At 42.7% G+C, this 18,373-nt stretch overlaps 1 protein-coding gene and 1 pseudogene across 7 annotated transcripts in view; one reads left to right on the top strand and one right to left on the bottom strand.

Moving 5' to 3' along the window:
* Window positions 1-18,373, top strand: part of ANKRD6 (ankyrin repeat domain 6) — a 198,535-nt gene that overhangs the window by 111,327 nt on the left and 68,835 nt on the right. For 5 of the 7 annotated variants that reach the window (XM_041769747.1, XM_041769745.1, XM_041769744.1 and 2 more), the window contains one exon: window positions 11,916-12,180. In XM_041769747.1, coding sequence (XP_041625681.1) covers window positions 12,061-12,180 — 120 coding nt within the window. In that variant the 5' untranslated portion in view covers window positions 11,916-12,060. Of the gene's footprint in view, window positions 1-2,122; window positions 2,189-11,915; window positions 12,181-18,373 lie in introns of those variants that run through there. The other 2 variants (XM_041769743.1, XM_041769716.1) reach the window with 2 other exon arrangements.
* On the bottom strand, window positions 4,231-4,751 carry LOC121499231 (annotated as a pseudogene).

The raw sequence follows: 18,373 nt of genomic DNA, 5'->3' as shown, positions 1-18,373 counted from the left end.
TGAGGTAACACCAGGCCATGTGTGGACTTGTGTCTCATGGACTTTGTTCTGGGGGAACCCGAGTCACTGAGGGTTATTAGAAAAGGGGAAGCATGATCACATTTGCTGTGAAAAGAGCATTCTAAGAGTGATGATATATATTGAGGTAGAGGAGGGGATGGGCAGGACTTGAGACCAGGAGAGTACCATGGGAGATAGCTTCTGCATGCCAACTTTTCTCCTGATTAGCAGTCTCTATAGCCCCCATATGGTCTGGTCATAGAACGCTCTTTGACCAGAAGCACAAAGGATGAGAGGTCCATAGACAAAGGCAAAATAATTGGCACCAAAGACCTAGGCACCACAGCCGAGCAGACTATTGCCTGGCAGATAGGCAGTGGTAATGACTCCTCCAGCATTGCAGCTCATCTGTCTGCAATTTCAGTCTTTGCCATCCTGAAATGAATTAGAGAAGTTTCCCATTACTCCCTTTCTTCTACACACAGAAGGGAGAACTTATCTCTTACTTGCTCAGTGATCTTCTAAGCCCAGTCAGAGGAGAATTTAACACTGTTGGCTCAATGGCTCTCTTTCCTGAGGGTCAAGTTTAGTAAATCCTGACAACAATCTGGGCAGGTTATATTGATTTCTACAAAGTTAGCTTTTATTGAAGATATATTTTGAGCCAAAGTATACTCACTGTCAGAATCCCGAACATTAGTCTGGCCTACTTTTCCCTTGGTAAAAACTCATCTGCAGCAGCAGATTCCATTACACAAGCTGAAAAGTACTTCACCTTTCTTATCCCAGTTTCCAAGTTTAGATAATCACAGGCAGAATTTCAAGAAATATCATTAGCATGCAGTTGGAGATCACTGTGATAGTTCAGGTAAGAAATGACGACTTCCTAAATCAAAGCAAGTGGCAATGCAGCTAGAGAAGAGAGAATAGATCAAGGAAAATTTAAGCAACAACCGTACAGCCATGCTTATATTTACTGAGCACTGTCTATGTGCCAGGCATTATATAGTGCGTGTATTATCTCATTCAATCTTTGCAACAACCCAATGAGGTAAGAACTGTTATTCTGGGGGATCCCTGGGTGGCGCAGCGGTTTGGCGCCTGCCTTTGGCCCAGGGCGCAATCCTGGAGACCCGGGATCGAATCCCACGTCCGGCTCCTGGGGCATGGAGCCTGCTTCTCCCTCTGCCTATGTCTCTCTGCCTCTCTCTCTCTCTCTCTGTGACTATCATAAATTAAAAAAAATAAAAAATAAAAAATTTATAAAAAAAAAAAAGAACTGTTATTCTGTTTTATACATGAGAAAACAGGCTTAGAGTCATTAGAAATTTACCTAAAGAAATTTACCCAGAGCTGGGATTTGAGCCCAGCAAACTGATCTCAAAACTCTCATATTTTTTAAAGATTTATTTACTTTATATGAGAGAGACAGAGCATGAGTGAGAGGGGCAGAAGGAAAGGAGATAGATCCCAAGCAGTACTCTATGCTGAGCATGAAGCCAGCTGCAGGGCTTGATCTTATTATGACCCTGAGATCACATCCTGAGCTGAAACCAAGAGCTGTCACTTAACTGATGGCACCACCCAGGCACCCCTCAAAACTCTCATTTTTAATCTCTGTGTATTACTGTCTCAAATCAGGAGGAGTTGGTAATTTATGGAATGTGGGAGCGGGGGAGGGAGAATTAGAGGAATGGGAGGAGTGTTCCAGATTAGGGAAACAGGCAGATAGATGAAAGATGGAGCTGGTCACCAAAATGGGGATGGAGGAAAAGGAATGGGTTTGAAAAAAGGATGATGATTTGGTGTGAATATGTTGATAGGGGACATCCAAGTAAGATGTCTTTAAATGGTTGAGTGCTTAAAATATGGAGCTTCAGAGAAAGTGATTGAGGCTAAAGAAGTCTGTATCTAGGCAGCAGAGGAGCATGTGGGCAGCAACAGCAGGGGGTGGGGAGGTGGGTAACTGAGATTTTCTAAAGAAGAAGATGAGCAGAGAAGGCAATCAGAGATAGAATCTCAGGGACCTGCATTTGGGGACCCGTGAATGAAGAGCCCTTGAATGAGAGAAAAATAGTTCAAGGGATGGTAGGAGAACAAGAAGAGACTGTGTCACAGACACCAAAGGAGAAGGAAGTGTGATGAAGGGATGATAGCAGTGCCTAATGCAACAGAGAAATCATATAAGGTAAGAACTGAAAGTTACCATTCCATTTGGCAATTAGGTCAATGTAAAATCAGCTGGTGGGAATGCAACACGTTAATAGCCATTTTGGAAGACAGTATGGCAGTTTCTTATGAAGCTAAACATTTTCCTAGCATATGATTTACTAGTGGTATTCCTTAGTATTTACCAAATGAGATTAAAAAAAAAGAGAAGTGTGACACACAAAAACCACATCAATGGTTTGTTTATAGCAGCTTTATTCATAATTGCTAAAACTTGAAAGCGATGAAAAGGTCCTTTAATAGATGAATGGATAAACTGGTACATCTGTAGAACAGAATATGATTTAATGATAACAAAAGTGAGTTATCAAGCCATGAAAAGACTTGGAGAAACCTGAAGTGCATGTTACTAAGTGAAAGAAGCCAACCGAAAAGGTTGATTGATTCCAACTATATGACGTTGTGAGAAAGGGAAAACTATGAGATAGTACTGAGTTCAGTGGCTGCCAGAAGTTGAGGGAAGAGAGGGATAAATAGGTAGAGCATTAGGCCAGTGAAACTATTCTGTATGGTACTGTAATGGTGTAAACACCTCATTATACATTTGTCCAAACCCATGGAACTATACACACAAATAAGAAACCCTAGTGAAAACCATGACCTTCAATTAGTAATAATGTAATGATATTGATTCATCAATTATAAAACATTTTTCACACCAATGCAGAATGTTAATAATAGGGGAAACTGGCAGGGGGTTTTGGTGGGGGGGTACATGGAAACCCTTTGTACTTTCTGGTCAGTTTTCTGTAAACCTAAGACTGATCTAAAAAATAAGATCTATTGACTAAAACAAAAAGAGGAAAGGAAGGAATAAAAGAATAAACAAATGAAGAAAGAGAAAGAAAGCCATGTGTATACAATCTTGAAAGTATAACATATACGTTATACCTATAATTATAATAAATCTAATTCTTAGAAATCTTGAAGTCTACGTTGAGTCAAAATAGGACTAGTTTCTCTTCTGTTTACCAACTTCTAGAGCTGCCCATCACAAATGCAAGATATAAACCAAACTTTGGCATGATATGAACATTTTTTCACAGCTCAACTTTGCAGCGTGATCTCTGGGTCATCACCCACATATTATGAGCTTCAGCTGCAACAGTCTCTTGCTTGTCTTTACCACTCATGATGTGTACTTCAAGACTACTCTGCCTTTTTGCTCTTGCTGTTTCTTCTACCTATTTCTTCTCCCCTTCTCTAGCTAACAAAATCCTACACATCCTCCACCACCCATCCCACACCTTCCCTTCTCTATGAGAACTTTGTTGATTCCTTTTTTCACCTCTAACACACTAAGCAAGAAAGATCCCTTCCCCGGCTTCTATACTTCTTTGTGCCCATCTCTTCCATAAGTGCATAGTATAGTACAACATCAACAACAAATAGATTAGTGAGAAAATTGGAGTGGAAAGAAGACTGATAAAAGCAGATTTAAAAAGTAGGTGGGAGAAATGTATGGATAGAAGGTAAAATATTGTGTGGGGATTGGTCTTGTAATTTGGCATTGCTTGTTTTGGTTTGTCTTTAGCATTTGTGGTTTTACCCAACTGGGATTGAGGGTAGCAAGAAAAATCTGGAGTGGCTGTGGCGCTGTCCAATGCTTGCAATGCTGATGGACCTGTGGCACTGGGTAGGATCTGTCTCAAGATCGGTAATTCTTCTCTCCCAGGAGCCTTGGTCCTCTGTTTTGGGGATGGAGGGAGGGAGGAGAATGACTATATCCATTTATTATCTCTCAGAGGTTCAGGAGCCATAGCCTGCCTCATCTGTGGGGGAAAGAGAAAAAGGTTTGCTGACTTGGTTGACACTTCCTTTTTCTCATGGGATCCACAGGCTCCTGAAGATGAGTTAATGACTAGAAAAAGCAATTAGTTATTAGTTTTTCTTTTCTTTTTTTTAACTAAAACAGTTGACAATTTTATTTTCACATTTCACAATACAAATGAAAATTGCCTTTTTTTTTTTTTTTGTCCCACTATTCCCCTGCAGAAACTATTCTCTCTTTGATAGGAAGGGGAAGCAAGTCTTCCTTGTCATGCTGTTAGAAAACACCCAGAGTCACAGCACCATGATCTCCTGGTGAAGTAGAACAAGTAATATAAAATGAATATAAAGAGGTTCCTGTCTCTCCTTATCTGTCTGGTCGAGTCATTCCTGGCCAAGTGGGTACCATCATGGGACGAGCAGGAGGTCTCATCATTGGGGGCCCAGGCATCATTGGCATATGGCCTCCCATAGGTGGCCTCATTCCAGGAGCAGGTCCCACTGGCATCATCCCAGGAGGAGGAGGGCCCGTCATTGGCATCATGGGAGGGCCCCCCATATGGGGGGCTGGCATCATACCAGGGCGAGGAGGACCCGTTGTTTTGTCGATCAGGCTCTGAGCCTGCTCTTCCATCCATTTCTGATAGTCTTTCACATTCTTTGTGTTTCCTACCACTGCAAGGTGTCTTTCTCACAGATGGAGAGTCATGGGTGAGGTATGTGTCGCAGTAGTCACAATAAAACTTAGGCATGTTGCTCTGCAGGCTGTTGGCCACTCCGTCCCGCGCTGCCCCAGTTATTAGTTTTTCTATCATCCACTTAACAGATATTAAAAGCTAACTATTCCAGGAACCATCCCAGGCACTGGAATACAAGATAACCAAAACAGGGTTCCTGTCCTCAAGGAATTTCGTCTAAGCAAGATCAGCCTTGAGCCCATGCCAGCAATTACACTGTGAAGGGAGCTGTCTTAGTTCAGGCTACCAGAACAAGATACATAGACTGAGTGGCTTAAGTAATAGAAATTTATTTTCTCATAGTCCTCAAGGCTGGAAGTCCCAAGATCGGGGTCCAGCAGGGTTTGGTTTTTGGTAAGCACTTCCTTCCTGGCTTGCAGGTGGCCACTTTCTTACTAGGTCTTCATATGGCCTTTCCTCTGAGAATGTGTATGGGTGGTGGTTGTAGGAGTGTGATGAGAGGGAATAGGGGGATGGACCTTCTTTGGTATTTCTCTTATAAGGGGGCCCCATTCTATGACCTCAATTTATTTACCTCCTAAAGGCCCTATTTCCAGTACAGTCACACTGAAGGTCAGGGCCTCAACACATGAATTGGGGTGGGGGGGAGGGGCACAATTCAGTCCATAACAGGAGCTTATAGAAAACTGTAAGAGCACAGATGAGGGCATAATGATCTTGTTTATGGAAAGAAGGCTCAGTGATGACTCTTGATGTGGATTCTGAGCACATGGGTATCAGTATATGTGATTTCAGTAGCCCCAAGTTGGAGGCTCTGGTGATCTAGCCAGAATAATTATTGTCCCGTGTAAAAAGAAGAGGTCTCCATACCACAAGCTGTCAATCATAACTTTATATTCAATGATATTCTTAGGCCTCTGAAACTATTTTTATATCTATTAGCAGCTTTTCTTGGTAGTAGAGGATGTCACAGGTTTCCAGATGTCACTCAGCCTTTATTGCAACAGCCTCTATATGCCTCCTGCAAAGGTGATTATCTCAACGAGTCAATAACTGTCAGGTTCAGAAGTACTGTACTTGTAGTGGCTCCAGAAATAAGCATACATGTTCCTCTGCAGTAGTGAGGTGTGTAAAATGAGTCATGGGCTTGTTCAAGAGGGTGTTTTGCCTCTGTTGTCCCTGTCTTTTGCAGATAGTGTTTGTGGGTACCAGGCTCTGTGAACAGCCAGTGCTGTACTGTCCTCATTGATAATATTAGGTTGAGGAGTCCCTGTGTGTGGGGTACATATTCTCAGAAGAAGGAAATGTCCCAGAAGCCCTGAGAAAAGTAACCACTGCTTTCTTTATACTTCTGTCACATTTGGTGTACCTTTCTTACTTGGCATCTGGCCTTTGGGCTTCATTCAGGCCTATCAGAGCCAGTTTCTTTAAAGCAGGGAGTGAGTCACATTGCACTCTGTTCTAACCTCACTTGTCCTCCAGTGGTGGTAGCAGTATCCCAGTGGTGATCACTTTTGGATAAACTAGTACGATTGTTGTATATTAAAAATAAGCTATCATTCTACTGGCACTTTGTCTCCCCAGCAGAATTCAGTCTGTCTGTAAGGCACTGCCCTGATTCTGGCTTTTCTCCCCTTGGTATAAGCCAAATAATGGCCAAAGAAGCATCCCAGTCTTTTGCCCATAAGAGCTGCTACCCTCAAGGACGTAGGGGCAAGGCCTTGAGGAGGGAGGATGCTTAGAGGGTTTGCATTGACAGAGTCATTTTCCCATCTTGAGGACCAACAATTTTGGCTTTAGAAATAAGGAAAAAGTGGTAATGTGGCTCAAGTCAAAATGAAAACCCTCTTCCTGGGGCAGCCCAGGTGGCTTGGCGGTTTAGCGCCGCCTTCAGCCCAGGACCTGATCCTGGAGACCCGGGATCAGGTCCCACATCGGGCTCCCTGCATAGAGCCTGCTTCTCCCTCTGCCCGTGTCTCTACGCCTCTCTCCTCTGTGTGTGTGTGTGTCTCATAAATAAATAAATAAAATCTTAAAAAAAAAAAAGAAAGAAAGAAAAAGAAAACCCTCTTCCTTTCTGTGGCTACTCCAGTTGGGGAGTTAGTTTTCTGTTGCTTCAACAAGTGGTCTGGAGGACACCTCTGGGTGTTTAGGGCCATTGATAGTACTTGAACAGCTTTGTTCCCTGTCTCCTGCCTGCCCTCTCCCCACAGAGACTCTGTTTAGAGGAGCATTTGGGAGACAGACTCTGGGCTTACAAACATTGAAATAGCCTATCTCCCAGCCCCTTGACTCCTATGCTGCTGCAGTCACGATGCTGGAACTCTCTGCCGGGGAGGGCGGAGTGTCTGGATCTCTGCTGTTCCCTGTTACCATAAAGGCAGCTCATTACAGGTTTTGACCCTCCCTGCATTCTCCCTCCCTTGCAACATGCACATTCCTCTCTTCTCCTGGCATTACTGCTGGCAGAGTGCAAACTTCCTTTCTCTGTCATCTGAGCATCATTCAAAAGCAGTCCGCCCATCTGTGAATTATGCCCTGACTCTTTGATAGGGCAGTGTTACAGGTCCTCTGCCGGCAGGAGGGAGCAGTCCGACAAGATCTGAAGACCAAGACTTTGAGAAGCTGTGACGAGCAGACTAGGAAGCCACAAAACATTGTGAGCTGAGTGGATGTCTTAATAAGCTTTTAGATGTGATTTGGCCAGAGTTGGCAGAGGAAGCCCAAGGGAAAAAGGCGAGTAAATCAATGCAGACCCACTGGGCCTGACAATCCTAGGAAGCTAATGATCTCTCCAGGAAAGAACTGAAAGCAAATATCCAGCAACAGACCACCATGTAGGATGGGGAGGACGGACCCCCGGATGTGAGTACAATCTCTCTTCACTACAGGGCTCTAAGCAGTAGGAGCAAAGCAAGTTATTGTCACTGATGGTGCTCCCTAACCACTGGTTCCAGGGGCCTGTGGACTGTCTCTGGGTGGGCTGTGCAGAGGGTCCTGGCTGGGACTATTTGTAGGTCTTTTCTAGGATATTTTGTCTGTCAGGAAACTGAATATAGTGGTTTGGGGATATTGGTACCAGGAGACTTTGTTGTAAACCCTCAGGAAACCAGCAAAAGCAAACCTCAGAGACCTTTTGCTATAAAAAGAAAACAGATTGCATCACAGACCAAGCAGCTGTGTGGCCTTCTGGCATTCGCGATGAGAGGAAAAAAGCATTGGCAAATTGGAATGCAGTGAAAATGGGGCAGTGGGCTGGGAAAAAGGAGGGAAATCTTAGGAAGCTAAATACTTTCTGGATTCAGGATGCTCGTTGAATATTTATGATCACGGATTTATTTCATTTCTGCTTAAAGAACTGGCAGCATGTTTGCATTTAATGTTTTTCTCTAGAACCCAGTGAAAGTGAGCATTGTGACGAAGAGGGATGTGATTGATAGATGTGGGGCAGAAGAAATTCCTCACCACCATCAGTGGGAAGTGTCTTGAAAGATAGCTGATCTACTTGGAGGAGGAGGCTCAGATTTAATGAGGGAACGGGGCTGCTACAGCCCGGGTACCCAACAGGTTGGCAGTGAAACTTAACTCGTTTATTGCAGACTGGTTGCCACCTCTCTATTCTTCTCCCCTCACCATTTATTATTGGGTATTCTCTATCCTCCTTATTCCCCACCCCCCAGCCTGCCTCTGCCTGGCCCAATTTGTCAGTTCAGAGGTGTCACACAAGAAGTTGAGTATTTCCTGACTCCAAAAGGATGTAAGGAAAAGGATGGAGGTATAGAAAGGAAACATAAGACTCAGCCACTTTGATCCCTTCCCACTACCCTGAGTGTAAATGCAACTGTAGGTGAATGCTGGAGGTCCTACAAGTGAGGCTATTACTGGATTTAAATTGAGAATGAACATGAGATGCCCAAGCACACAGGGATGATGCTAACTGCAGACTGGGAACTGGAACCCTGGGATTTTGTTCCTGATTTTGCAGGCAGTTCTCTGCAATTCTAGTTGGGAGCAGTATCCAAAATCCTATAAGCAACATATGCTGATGCTGCCCATTGCCTCAGGCAGGCTGTGCATTGACCAAGGGGGAAGAGGAAGGGTGAGGAGTGGGGAGCATTTCATTCCTAAGTAGCTGTAACTGAAAAGCTAAAAAAAAAAAAAAAAAATCTGGCCAACATTTTTCAACTGTGGTGTTTTTCTATCTTAAAAAAAAAAAAGGAATAGTAATGTATGCTAGATTTGCAAAGGGCTGTTTACCAAAGGTAATTATGTAAACAAGGCTATCTCAGAAGGCTGCAACCATGGCAATAGATGTCTGAGAGCTGAATTTATTGTCTGGGACAGGAGGGGAGTGGCTGTACATGTACTATGGGCCCATTGACCCGTGCATCTGTTGCTGGGGAGACTGGACAGCACTGCTGGTCTGGAGCTTGTGACCTCGGCTGATGGGCTGCACTGAGTTTACAGCTAGGACATCTCTATTCCCTAAGCTCTGAAGTAAAATGAGTGAAATTTTAGCCATGATAACTGTCTTTGTATGCACTGGGCCATTGTCCTTGAGACATTCAAACGCCCATTGCAGGAAAAGTTTGGGTACGAGAAGGTGGCAGTTGAGTGTGCAAGGACAACAAATGAGTAAATGGAAGAATGTGTGTGATGCCACGGCTAATATTGTATTTTCGTGCCACTTGGGCCTGGAGCGCTTTTGCAGTATTGGGACAAACAGAGCAGAAGCTCAGTATTCTTGGTGTGAAGGTTCCACGGATGATCTATAGAGAGACAGTGTTTTCAATATTTACAAAAACAGGGCAGCCTGGGTGGCTCAGCAGTTTAAGCACCCAGGGTGTGATCCTGGAGTCCCTGGATCAAGTCCCACGTCGGGCTCCCTACATGGAGCCTGCTTCTCCCTCTGCCTGTGTCTCTGCCTCTCTCTCTCTCTCTGTGTCTATCATGAATAAGTAAATAAAATCTTTAAAGATAATAATAATAATAATAAAAGTATATCCAGGAGCTAACTCATTAAAAAAGAAATATTTACAAAAACAAACCACTTGTGAACAGTGGAACAGTCTGAGAAACATAAAGCCCGAACTAGTCTTTCAGTGGGGCCCTGGGAGTTTCCAGTGGCATTTCCAGCTCTGTTTCTGTGTTTTGAGTCTCAACCTGATTCACTTGATTCTTTAATTGGCTTATTCTTCATTCACCCAAGATTTCTGGTGCTTCCCAGGGACCTCTGACCATGGCTAACAGAGGAGTCCTCTGCTTTGGAGCATCCCTTCTCCAGGTCTGCTGAGCCAACAATGAGCAGAGCAGGGTAGATTGGTGAAGGTTTCTTGGCTCTCTTTCCTTGCTATTCTTTACCCACATTTTGGGCAATGTATGGATGAAGTGAGAAAATTTGATAATTAACAAGTAGGGGGTAGGAGGGATAATCATTACCTTTTTGAAAGTATAATATTCACATTTGGCCAATACTTTCACATAATAGAATGCTACGTTTCATCCCCACCAATTTCGTTTTTTGTTTGTTTGTTTGTTTGTTTGTTTTGTTTTTGTCTGATTTATATATGATCATTTAACCCCAGCCTTTCAGAGCTGTTGGCAAAATGACTTACCTGGAATGCCATGGTAGGATGAGAGTTAGGGCAAGATACCTACTGTCCAGACCTTTTCTAGTCACCTCATGGCCAGTTCCTTAGTTTTAGAGGTTGAAAGGAGCCTTGGGTTTGCCTGGAAGCAACTGTAAAAGATGTCTGTATCTTCCAGGCCTTCAAAATTAGAATGTGTAGTAGGGCCTGGGGTTAAAAGTGGTGTCCCCTTGGCATAGTGTTTTCTGTCCATTTGCATATACTGGTATTTTTAATTAAGTATGTTTTAAAACACAAAGCACAAAGCTTTCACTTCCTTTATGTCCTAGCAGAAGTGTGTTTAATTTTTAAGCATTCCTTCTTTTGCCCCGCGAAAACTCTCCTTTTTTTTTTTTGAGAATCTTAAGCAGACTCCATATACACCTCACGGATTCATCTCAAGGCCCTGAGATCATGACCTGAATGAAAATCAAGAGTCAGGATTCTTAACCATTTGAACCACCCAGGCACCCTGAACCCCTTACTTTTGACATAATTACCAATGGCTTTGGTTTGCTCTCATGGTGGCCTGGGGCCACTGAGAGGAGTCAGTCTTTAAAATTCTGTTCATTTGCCCTTTGGTGGAAAGAAGAGGTTAAGTTAACTCCTGGTTACCACCTCCAGACCGCTGCTCTGGGTCGGGGCTTCATGTCCTAGAGGTGGCTTTAGTAGGCCTTTTATTTCCTGTTAAGCATGGAGGCAACACAAGCAGCCCCTCCTGGTGCCACTGGCAGTGCGCACTGTCAGTGTTTCTAGCATCCTTGTTCCCAACGTGGGTTGTTCCGACAGTAATTGGAACTGGGAGATGGCCCCGGGCCTGTGCCCAGCTCTCCATCTGCCCCAGAACTCAGGAAACTGCACTGCTTACAAAAGAACTGCAGTAAATGCCAGGACAACATCCCAAGGATCTAGCCCACTCCTCAGGGTCTCAGTGGGGGTGTGGTCCACAGGCCCCTTCGCCAGAGAGGGGGGATGAGCATGTTAGCTGTGGTGGACCCCTGGCACATGGTCAGAAGGCCCTCTGTGATCATACACACAGGACACTGACTTGCAGAGGCTGGCCTGGAAACCCCATGATGTTGATGGGGTTCTTCTTTTTTTTTTTTTAGATTTTATTTATTTATTCATGAGAGACACAGAGAGAGAGGCAGAAATATAGGCAGAAGTAGAAGCAGGCTCCTCGCGGGGAGCCTGATGCGGGACTCGACCCCAGGACCCCGGGAGCACACCCTGAACTGAAGGCAAGACGCTCAACCACTGAGCCACCCAGATGTCCCTGTTGATGGGATTCTATCAGGTGTCTGCAACCCAGGATGCAAGTGCAGAGCAGACCTCACAGTTTGGGCTGCGGTCCTCTGGGGAATGTCCCTGAAACGGGAAGAAGGGAGGGCGACTGGCGCACTCTGCTGTCATCTCCTCCCAGGTTCAGGGGTCTTGGTGTGCAGAGACAGTGCTTCGTGCTTGTCCTGTCCTCACTCAGCTCCTGCCCCCTGCAATGAGCCATCAGCAGATGCCCGAAAACCAGAGAAGAGGTGTGGCCGGTCCTGTGTGCCGAGTGGTGCTGATGGCAACTCTGTTTTGTAATCCCCAGGTCCCGAAGATGGCATAGGAATAAAGACACCTTCTAATGATCGGGAGCATCTTTACCTGTGGGTGCCTGCCCGGGCCGGTGGCATCGTGTTGAGCCGAAAGAACTTGACTACTGCTGTCCTGAAAACCTCTTTCTCTCCTAATTCATGAGCCAGCAGGATGCGGTCGCTGCACTTTCAGAACGCCTTCTCATAGCTGCGTACAAAGGCCAAGCAGAGAATGTGGTTCAGCTCATCAACAAGGGCGCCAAGGTAGCAGTTACCAAGGTAACAAGAAGGGGGTGAAAAAACGCTTTAGCCATTCCCTGGGAAAAAGCCTACCTCTTAATAACCATTGTCTGTACAACTGTTGTGTGTGGTTTGAAGCTTTCATAGAACTGGCTTTTTCTTTTTTCCAGTGATGGCAGTTTGGAGAGAAGGAAGGAGGATTAAAATGCTTTCAATGCTATTTTTCAAATGGAGTGACTTGTAATTAGCATTTGAGTCTTTAAAATCACAGTGTGGCTTTTTCTCACCTATTCCTTTAGCTAAAAGGACAAGAGATCTCTCTGGAAAAGTTGGGACACAAAAATTTATTGGGAAAAGTGTTTGTACAATAATCGCATTAGACTAGCTTGTGGACCGGCAGCCCATCCACTGTGGGGAACCTCGCTGTTCCCATCTGTATAGTGACAGACCTGGACCAGATGATGGGCGCCTTCTCTTTGGGCTTTCATTTCATATGGGTCAGTAAAAATGCATAGTAGGCTTTGGAGGACATTGGTTACCCCTCACCGACAGATGACACCATGGGAGATGAGAGAACAAACTGGCCAAGGGTGCAGTTTTGTAGCAAAATGGAGGAAAGTCAGGCTGCAGAGTTAGGTGACAAGTTAAAAATACAAAAATGAAATAATGCTGATGGAAGATACTTACTGTGCACTTAGTATTGCTCTAAGAACTACAGTCCTCTAGAAGAGGTACTTTTTTTGTGCCCACTGTAGAGATGAGGAAACTGAGGCACAGAATCATATAAGCAACTTGCTCAGGGTCCTTCAGCTGTTGAGTGACCGAATTGCTACTTGTACCTGCAGAGTCTGGCTCCAAAGCCCACCTTCCAGACCACCCCAGACAGAGCTGTGGTGAGAAGCACAGTTTAATTTTCAAATGGTAATGTCTGACAACCTGTGGCAACAATTGGCCAGCTCACATTTTCAGTTTCTCATACGCAGTCTCTCTGTTTCATGATTCTGATGTGTGCTTCTTTGGCACCACCAAGCAGTTAGCTCAATTTTGACACTATCTATCCGGGAATGGTGACAGGTCTCACAGTTTAAGGTCTCCATCCCACAAGAGTGCCTAGCCCCACAATACCCCTTCAGATGCCAATTGCCAAGCACGGTTGTCACCTGTGCTTTTCATCAACTGGTTATAAATCAAAGGCTCTGGGGATCCCTGGGTGGCTCAGGGGTTTGGCACCTGCCTTCAGCCCAGGGCGTGATCCTGGAGTCCTGGGATCGAGTCCCACATCAGGCTTCCTGTATGGAGCCAGCTTCTTCTCTGCTGTGTCTCTGTCTCTCTCTCTCTCTCTCTCTCTCTCTCTCTCTCTCTCTCATGAATAAATAAATAAAACCTTAAAAAAATTATTCCTATTAAAAAAATAATCAAAGATTCTTACAACCTCGTCCTATGGTTTGATTAATTCGCTAGAGCAGGTCACAGAACTCAGGAAGACCTTTTGTTGGCTAGATTACTAGTTTATTATGAAAGGATATAACTGAGGATCAGCCAGATGGAAGAGATACATAGGGCAAGGTATAAGGAAAGGGGCACAGAATTTCCATGCTCTCTGAGTGCATCACCCTCCCAGCACTTCCATGTCTTCATCAACCCAGAAGTTTCCTGAATTCTCTTGGGTTTTTATGGAGGCTTCATTGGTGATTGCTGATTGACATTCAACCTCCAGCCTCACCTCCCTCCTTCAAGGTCAGAGGATAGGACAGAAAGTTAACCCTCTAGCCTAGTTTGGTTCCCCTGGCAACCAGCCCCCATCCTTAAGGGCTTTCAAAAAGTTACCTCATTAACATAAACTCAGGTGTGGTTGAAAGGGGCTTATTATGAAGAACAGACTTCTTTCACTTTTTTTATTCTGGGGCTATTTCAGGAACTAAAGACAAAAGATCAACTATTGTAACAAAAGATGCTCCTATTGCTCTTATCACTTAGGAAATTCCAAGGATTTGGGGAGCTGTGAGCCAGGACAGGGACTAAAACCAAGTATATATTTATTATTAAAAAATTCCATCCTCATTGGTTGGGAGAAAAAATATTGTTAAAATATCTGTGCTATCCAAAGCAATGTGCACATTAAATACAATTCTTATCAAAATACCAACAGCATTTTTCATAGAATCAAAACAAACAGTCCTAAAATTTGTATGGAACCACAAAAGATCCCAAACAGCTAAAGCAATCTTGAAAAAGAAAAGCAAAGCTGGAGGCAATCAGAATTCGGGGTTTCAAGTTAAATTACAAAGCAGCAATAATCAAAACAGTATGGTACTGGCACAAAAATAAACACATGGGGTGCCTGGGTGACTTAGTTATGCATCAGATTCTTGGTTTCAGCCCAGGTCATGATCTCAGGGTCATGAGATTGAGCCCCTCATCAGGTTCCACATTCAGTGGGGAGTCTACTTGAGATTCTCTCTCTCCATTTCCCTCTACCCCTCCCTGTCCCTCCCAAAACAAACAAATAAATAAGTTTTTTTTTAAAGACCCATAGATCAAATAAACCTGCAATTATATGGCCAATTAATCTTCAAAAAATGAAGTAAGAATGTACAATGGGAAAAAGACAATCTCTTCAACAAATGGTGTTGGGAAAAACTGGACAGCTATATATAAAAGAGTGAAATTGGACCATTTTCTTACACCATACACAAAAAGAAATTCAAAAAGGATTCAACACCTAAATGTGAGACCTGAAAACTTACGAATCCTAAAAGACTACAAGCAGTGACTTCTTTAACATTAGACATAGCAACTGCTTTCTAGATATGTCTCCTGAGGCAAGGAAAACAAAGGCAAAAATAAACTATTGGGACTACATCAAAATAAAAAATCTCCTGCACAGCAAAGGAAACAGTCAACAGAACTAAAAGACAACCGAGTGAATGAGAATAGATAGTTGCAAATTACATATTCAGTAAAGGGTTAGTGTCTAAAATTATAAAGAACTTATAAAACTCAACACCCAAAAAACAAATAATCCAATTTAAAAATGGGCAGAAAACTTGAACAGATACTTCTCCAAAGAAGACATACAATTGGCCAACAGGCACATGAAAAGATGCTCATCATCACATATCATCAGGGAAATGCAAATGAAAACTATAATGTGATAGTGTGTCACACCTATCAGAATGGCTAAAATCAACAACACAAAAAACAGCAGGTGCTGGAGAGGTTATGGAGAAAAGGGAGTCCTCTTGTACTGTTGATGGGAATGCAAACTGGTGCAGCCACTGTGGAAGACACTATGGAGGTTCCTCAAAAAGTTAAAAATAGAATAACCTTATGATTCAGCAATTGTACTTTTGGATATTTACCCAATTAATAAGCCATATATGAAAAGCCTATAGTAAATATCATTTTCAGTGGGGAAAAACAGAGCTTTTCACCTAAAGTCAGGAACATGGCAGGGATGTCCACTATCACTACTGATGTTCAACATAGCACAAGAAGTCCTAGCCTCAGCAATCAGACAACAAAAAGAAATAAAAGGCATCTGAATCAGCAAAGAGTAAAAGACACTAATTCAAAGAGATGCATACACCCCTATGTTTATAGCAGCATTATTTACAGTAGCCAAGATACGGAAGCAGCCCAAGTATCCCCTGATAGATGAATGGATAAAGAAGACAGATAGATAGCAATATCATTCAAGATTTTATATACATATATATCAGAATATTCAGCCAATAAAAAGAATGAAATATTGTCATTTGTGACAACATAGATGGTGCTAGAGCAAAATAAGTCAGAGAAAGAAAAATACTATATGATTTCACTTGTGTGGAATTAAATAAACGAGCAAAGGAGAAAAAGAGAGAGAGAGAGAGAGAAAGACAAACCAAGAAACAGACTCTTAACTATAGAAAACAAACTGGTAGGTTACCAGAGGGGAGGTGGATGGGAGAAATGGAAAAATAGGTGATGGGAATTAAGGAGTGCATTTGTCTGGTGAGATATGGAAGTGCTAAATCACTGTATCATATATCTGAAACTAATATTACACTGTATGTTAACAAATTAAAATAAAAACTTTTTAAAAAGTAGGTATTACTTTAATTTTATATTGTACCTACACATAGATTAAAGTCAAATATTTTTACTGTGTTTCTCTTCCTTTTCTGATTCTCCATAGCCAACTACATTCAGTCTTTTAGGTAGTTTTCCTTTAGCGTTTACATTCATAAATGGTATCCTGATATTGTTCAATCTTGATTTTTCCATTTGAGGCATTATCTGTTGATTTAACAATATGAAAACTGGTGATTTAAGATTTAATTTTTTTTCTTCCCTGCTGTCATATATGCATGTCTACCTTCTCCAATATAGTTGTGTCATTACTTAGATGACATCAGCATTTGGTCTTCATGTTAATTTAACCAGTTTATTTATTTATTGTTTATTTTAAAGATTTATTACTTGAGAGAGAGTGGGGGGAGGGTTAGAGGGAGAGAATCTCAGGCAGAGTCCCTGCTGAATGCAGAGCTGGGTCCCCTGACTCTGAGATCATGACCTGAACTGAAATCAAGAGCCAGACATTCAACTGACTATGCCACCTAGGTGCCCCTTAACCAGTTTATTTCTGGATGACCCATGTAGTAGGTACTATCCTTGGGTTTTCTTTTTTTTTTCTTTGTAATAATTCATTTACTCTGATGTTAATAATTGTCTTGTGTTTGTTTCCTTGGTTTTGTCTGTACATACTACAAACTATCCTCAAACTCTCCCTCAGTTGCTAATCTTCTCTCTGGATGTTCAGATGTGTTAGGTAGTCTCTCTACTGAGTCTCTTTGAAGAGATGTTCTCTGGAGCCCCCTTCCCTATTTCAGTCTGGACTGGTGGCCTGTAGGGCCTTCTAACAAATGTCACTCTTCACTATATAACTATTATCCTAAGGATTCCATTTACCATTTTCCAATATATTTATCTTCTGTTTCTGGACCCTCGTGTCTTTTTCTTTCTTGATTTACTCCCTTGGTTTGATGGGATACATCCTGTAGACAGCACTGTCCAACAGAACTTTCTGTGATGATGAAATGTTCTATATCTGTGCTAATAGGGTAGCAATGCATAGCTATTCAGTACCTAGAATGTTGCCAGTATGGCTGAATTTCACATTTAATTTTAATTAACTAAAATTGAAATGCCACGTGTGGCTGTTGGCTACTGTATTGAATAGCACAGCTGTGATGTCTTCCTGAGAATGAGTGCATGGAAGAGATTGATCAACTTCAGACATAATCTATTGCCCCTTTCTCTTTCACACTCTCTCAGTCTAGTTATATCACAATTCTTGAGCAGATTCAGAATTACTGTGATTATGTAATTGCTGTTCATTGGTGAGCCAAGAGTTGTACTATAATTAATTCCATTTCCATTTTTATATAACTTGCTGTTTTTCCTGGACTTGATAATTGCCTTGATTTTTTAATTTGGTTAGCTTTATTCAAACTTATAATTAAGAGTTCCTCTGCCCTCCAACAAGTCTGTAAAGCAGTTCTTAGTACAATTTTCTATGACCGATCCTATCATGTATTTGTCAGGTTTATTCTTTTCCTTGAAATATCCCTTCTGGAGCCATCCATCTTTTCATTCCAGTTTGATCTGTGTTGTTCTCTAGTTCTGCTTGAACAGAGTCATCCTGAGAATTTCTTTCACCGCTCCTCTGTACTAGGTCCTATTTGCTGGAACCCATGTCACCCTTAGTTTGGTGGTGCATGGTGACTGGTAACTTCTAAAGAAAGGCAACAGGAAGATAAATGTTTTGAGAGTCTGCACGTCCAAAAAAATATCTTAATTCTAACCTCTCACTTAAGTGACAATTTGGTATGAAACCTAGGCTGAGAATTATTTTTGCCTCAGAACTTTGAAGGCAATATTTGTCTTGAGCTTGCAGTGTTGCTGTTGGGAAACTTTATAGATTCTTCCCTGCGAGACTCCTGAAAGACCCTACATACCCACTCTGCCCCCATAAGGCCTACTCATTCATTCTGAACCTGGTGCAGGTAGTTCACTTAGAGAAGTATCCTGCATGGTATGCGCTCTACTCTCAACTGGTGAAATGCTGCCCATTCAGTCTAATAATTGGATACTGTTGTGTGGGTACTCACAACTCCCCACCAGACTATTACTCTGACCTGGGTCTAAGTTTATCTCCCATATCTCTCTGTGTTTGGCACAGAAGATG

Source organism: Vulpes lagopus, chromosome 1 (assembly GCF_018345385.1).
Source record: "Vulpes lagopus strain Blue_001 chromosome 1, ASM1834538v1, whole genome shotgun sequence".
NCBI lineage: Eukaryota > Metazoa > Chordata > Mammalia > Carnivora > Canidae > Vulpes > Vulpes lagopus.
The sequence above is the reverse complement of the archived record's forward strand: the minus strand, read 5'-3'. Positions and strand labels throughout refer to the sequence as shown.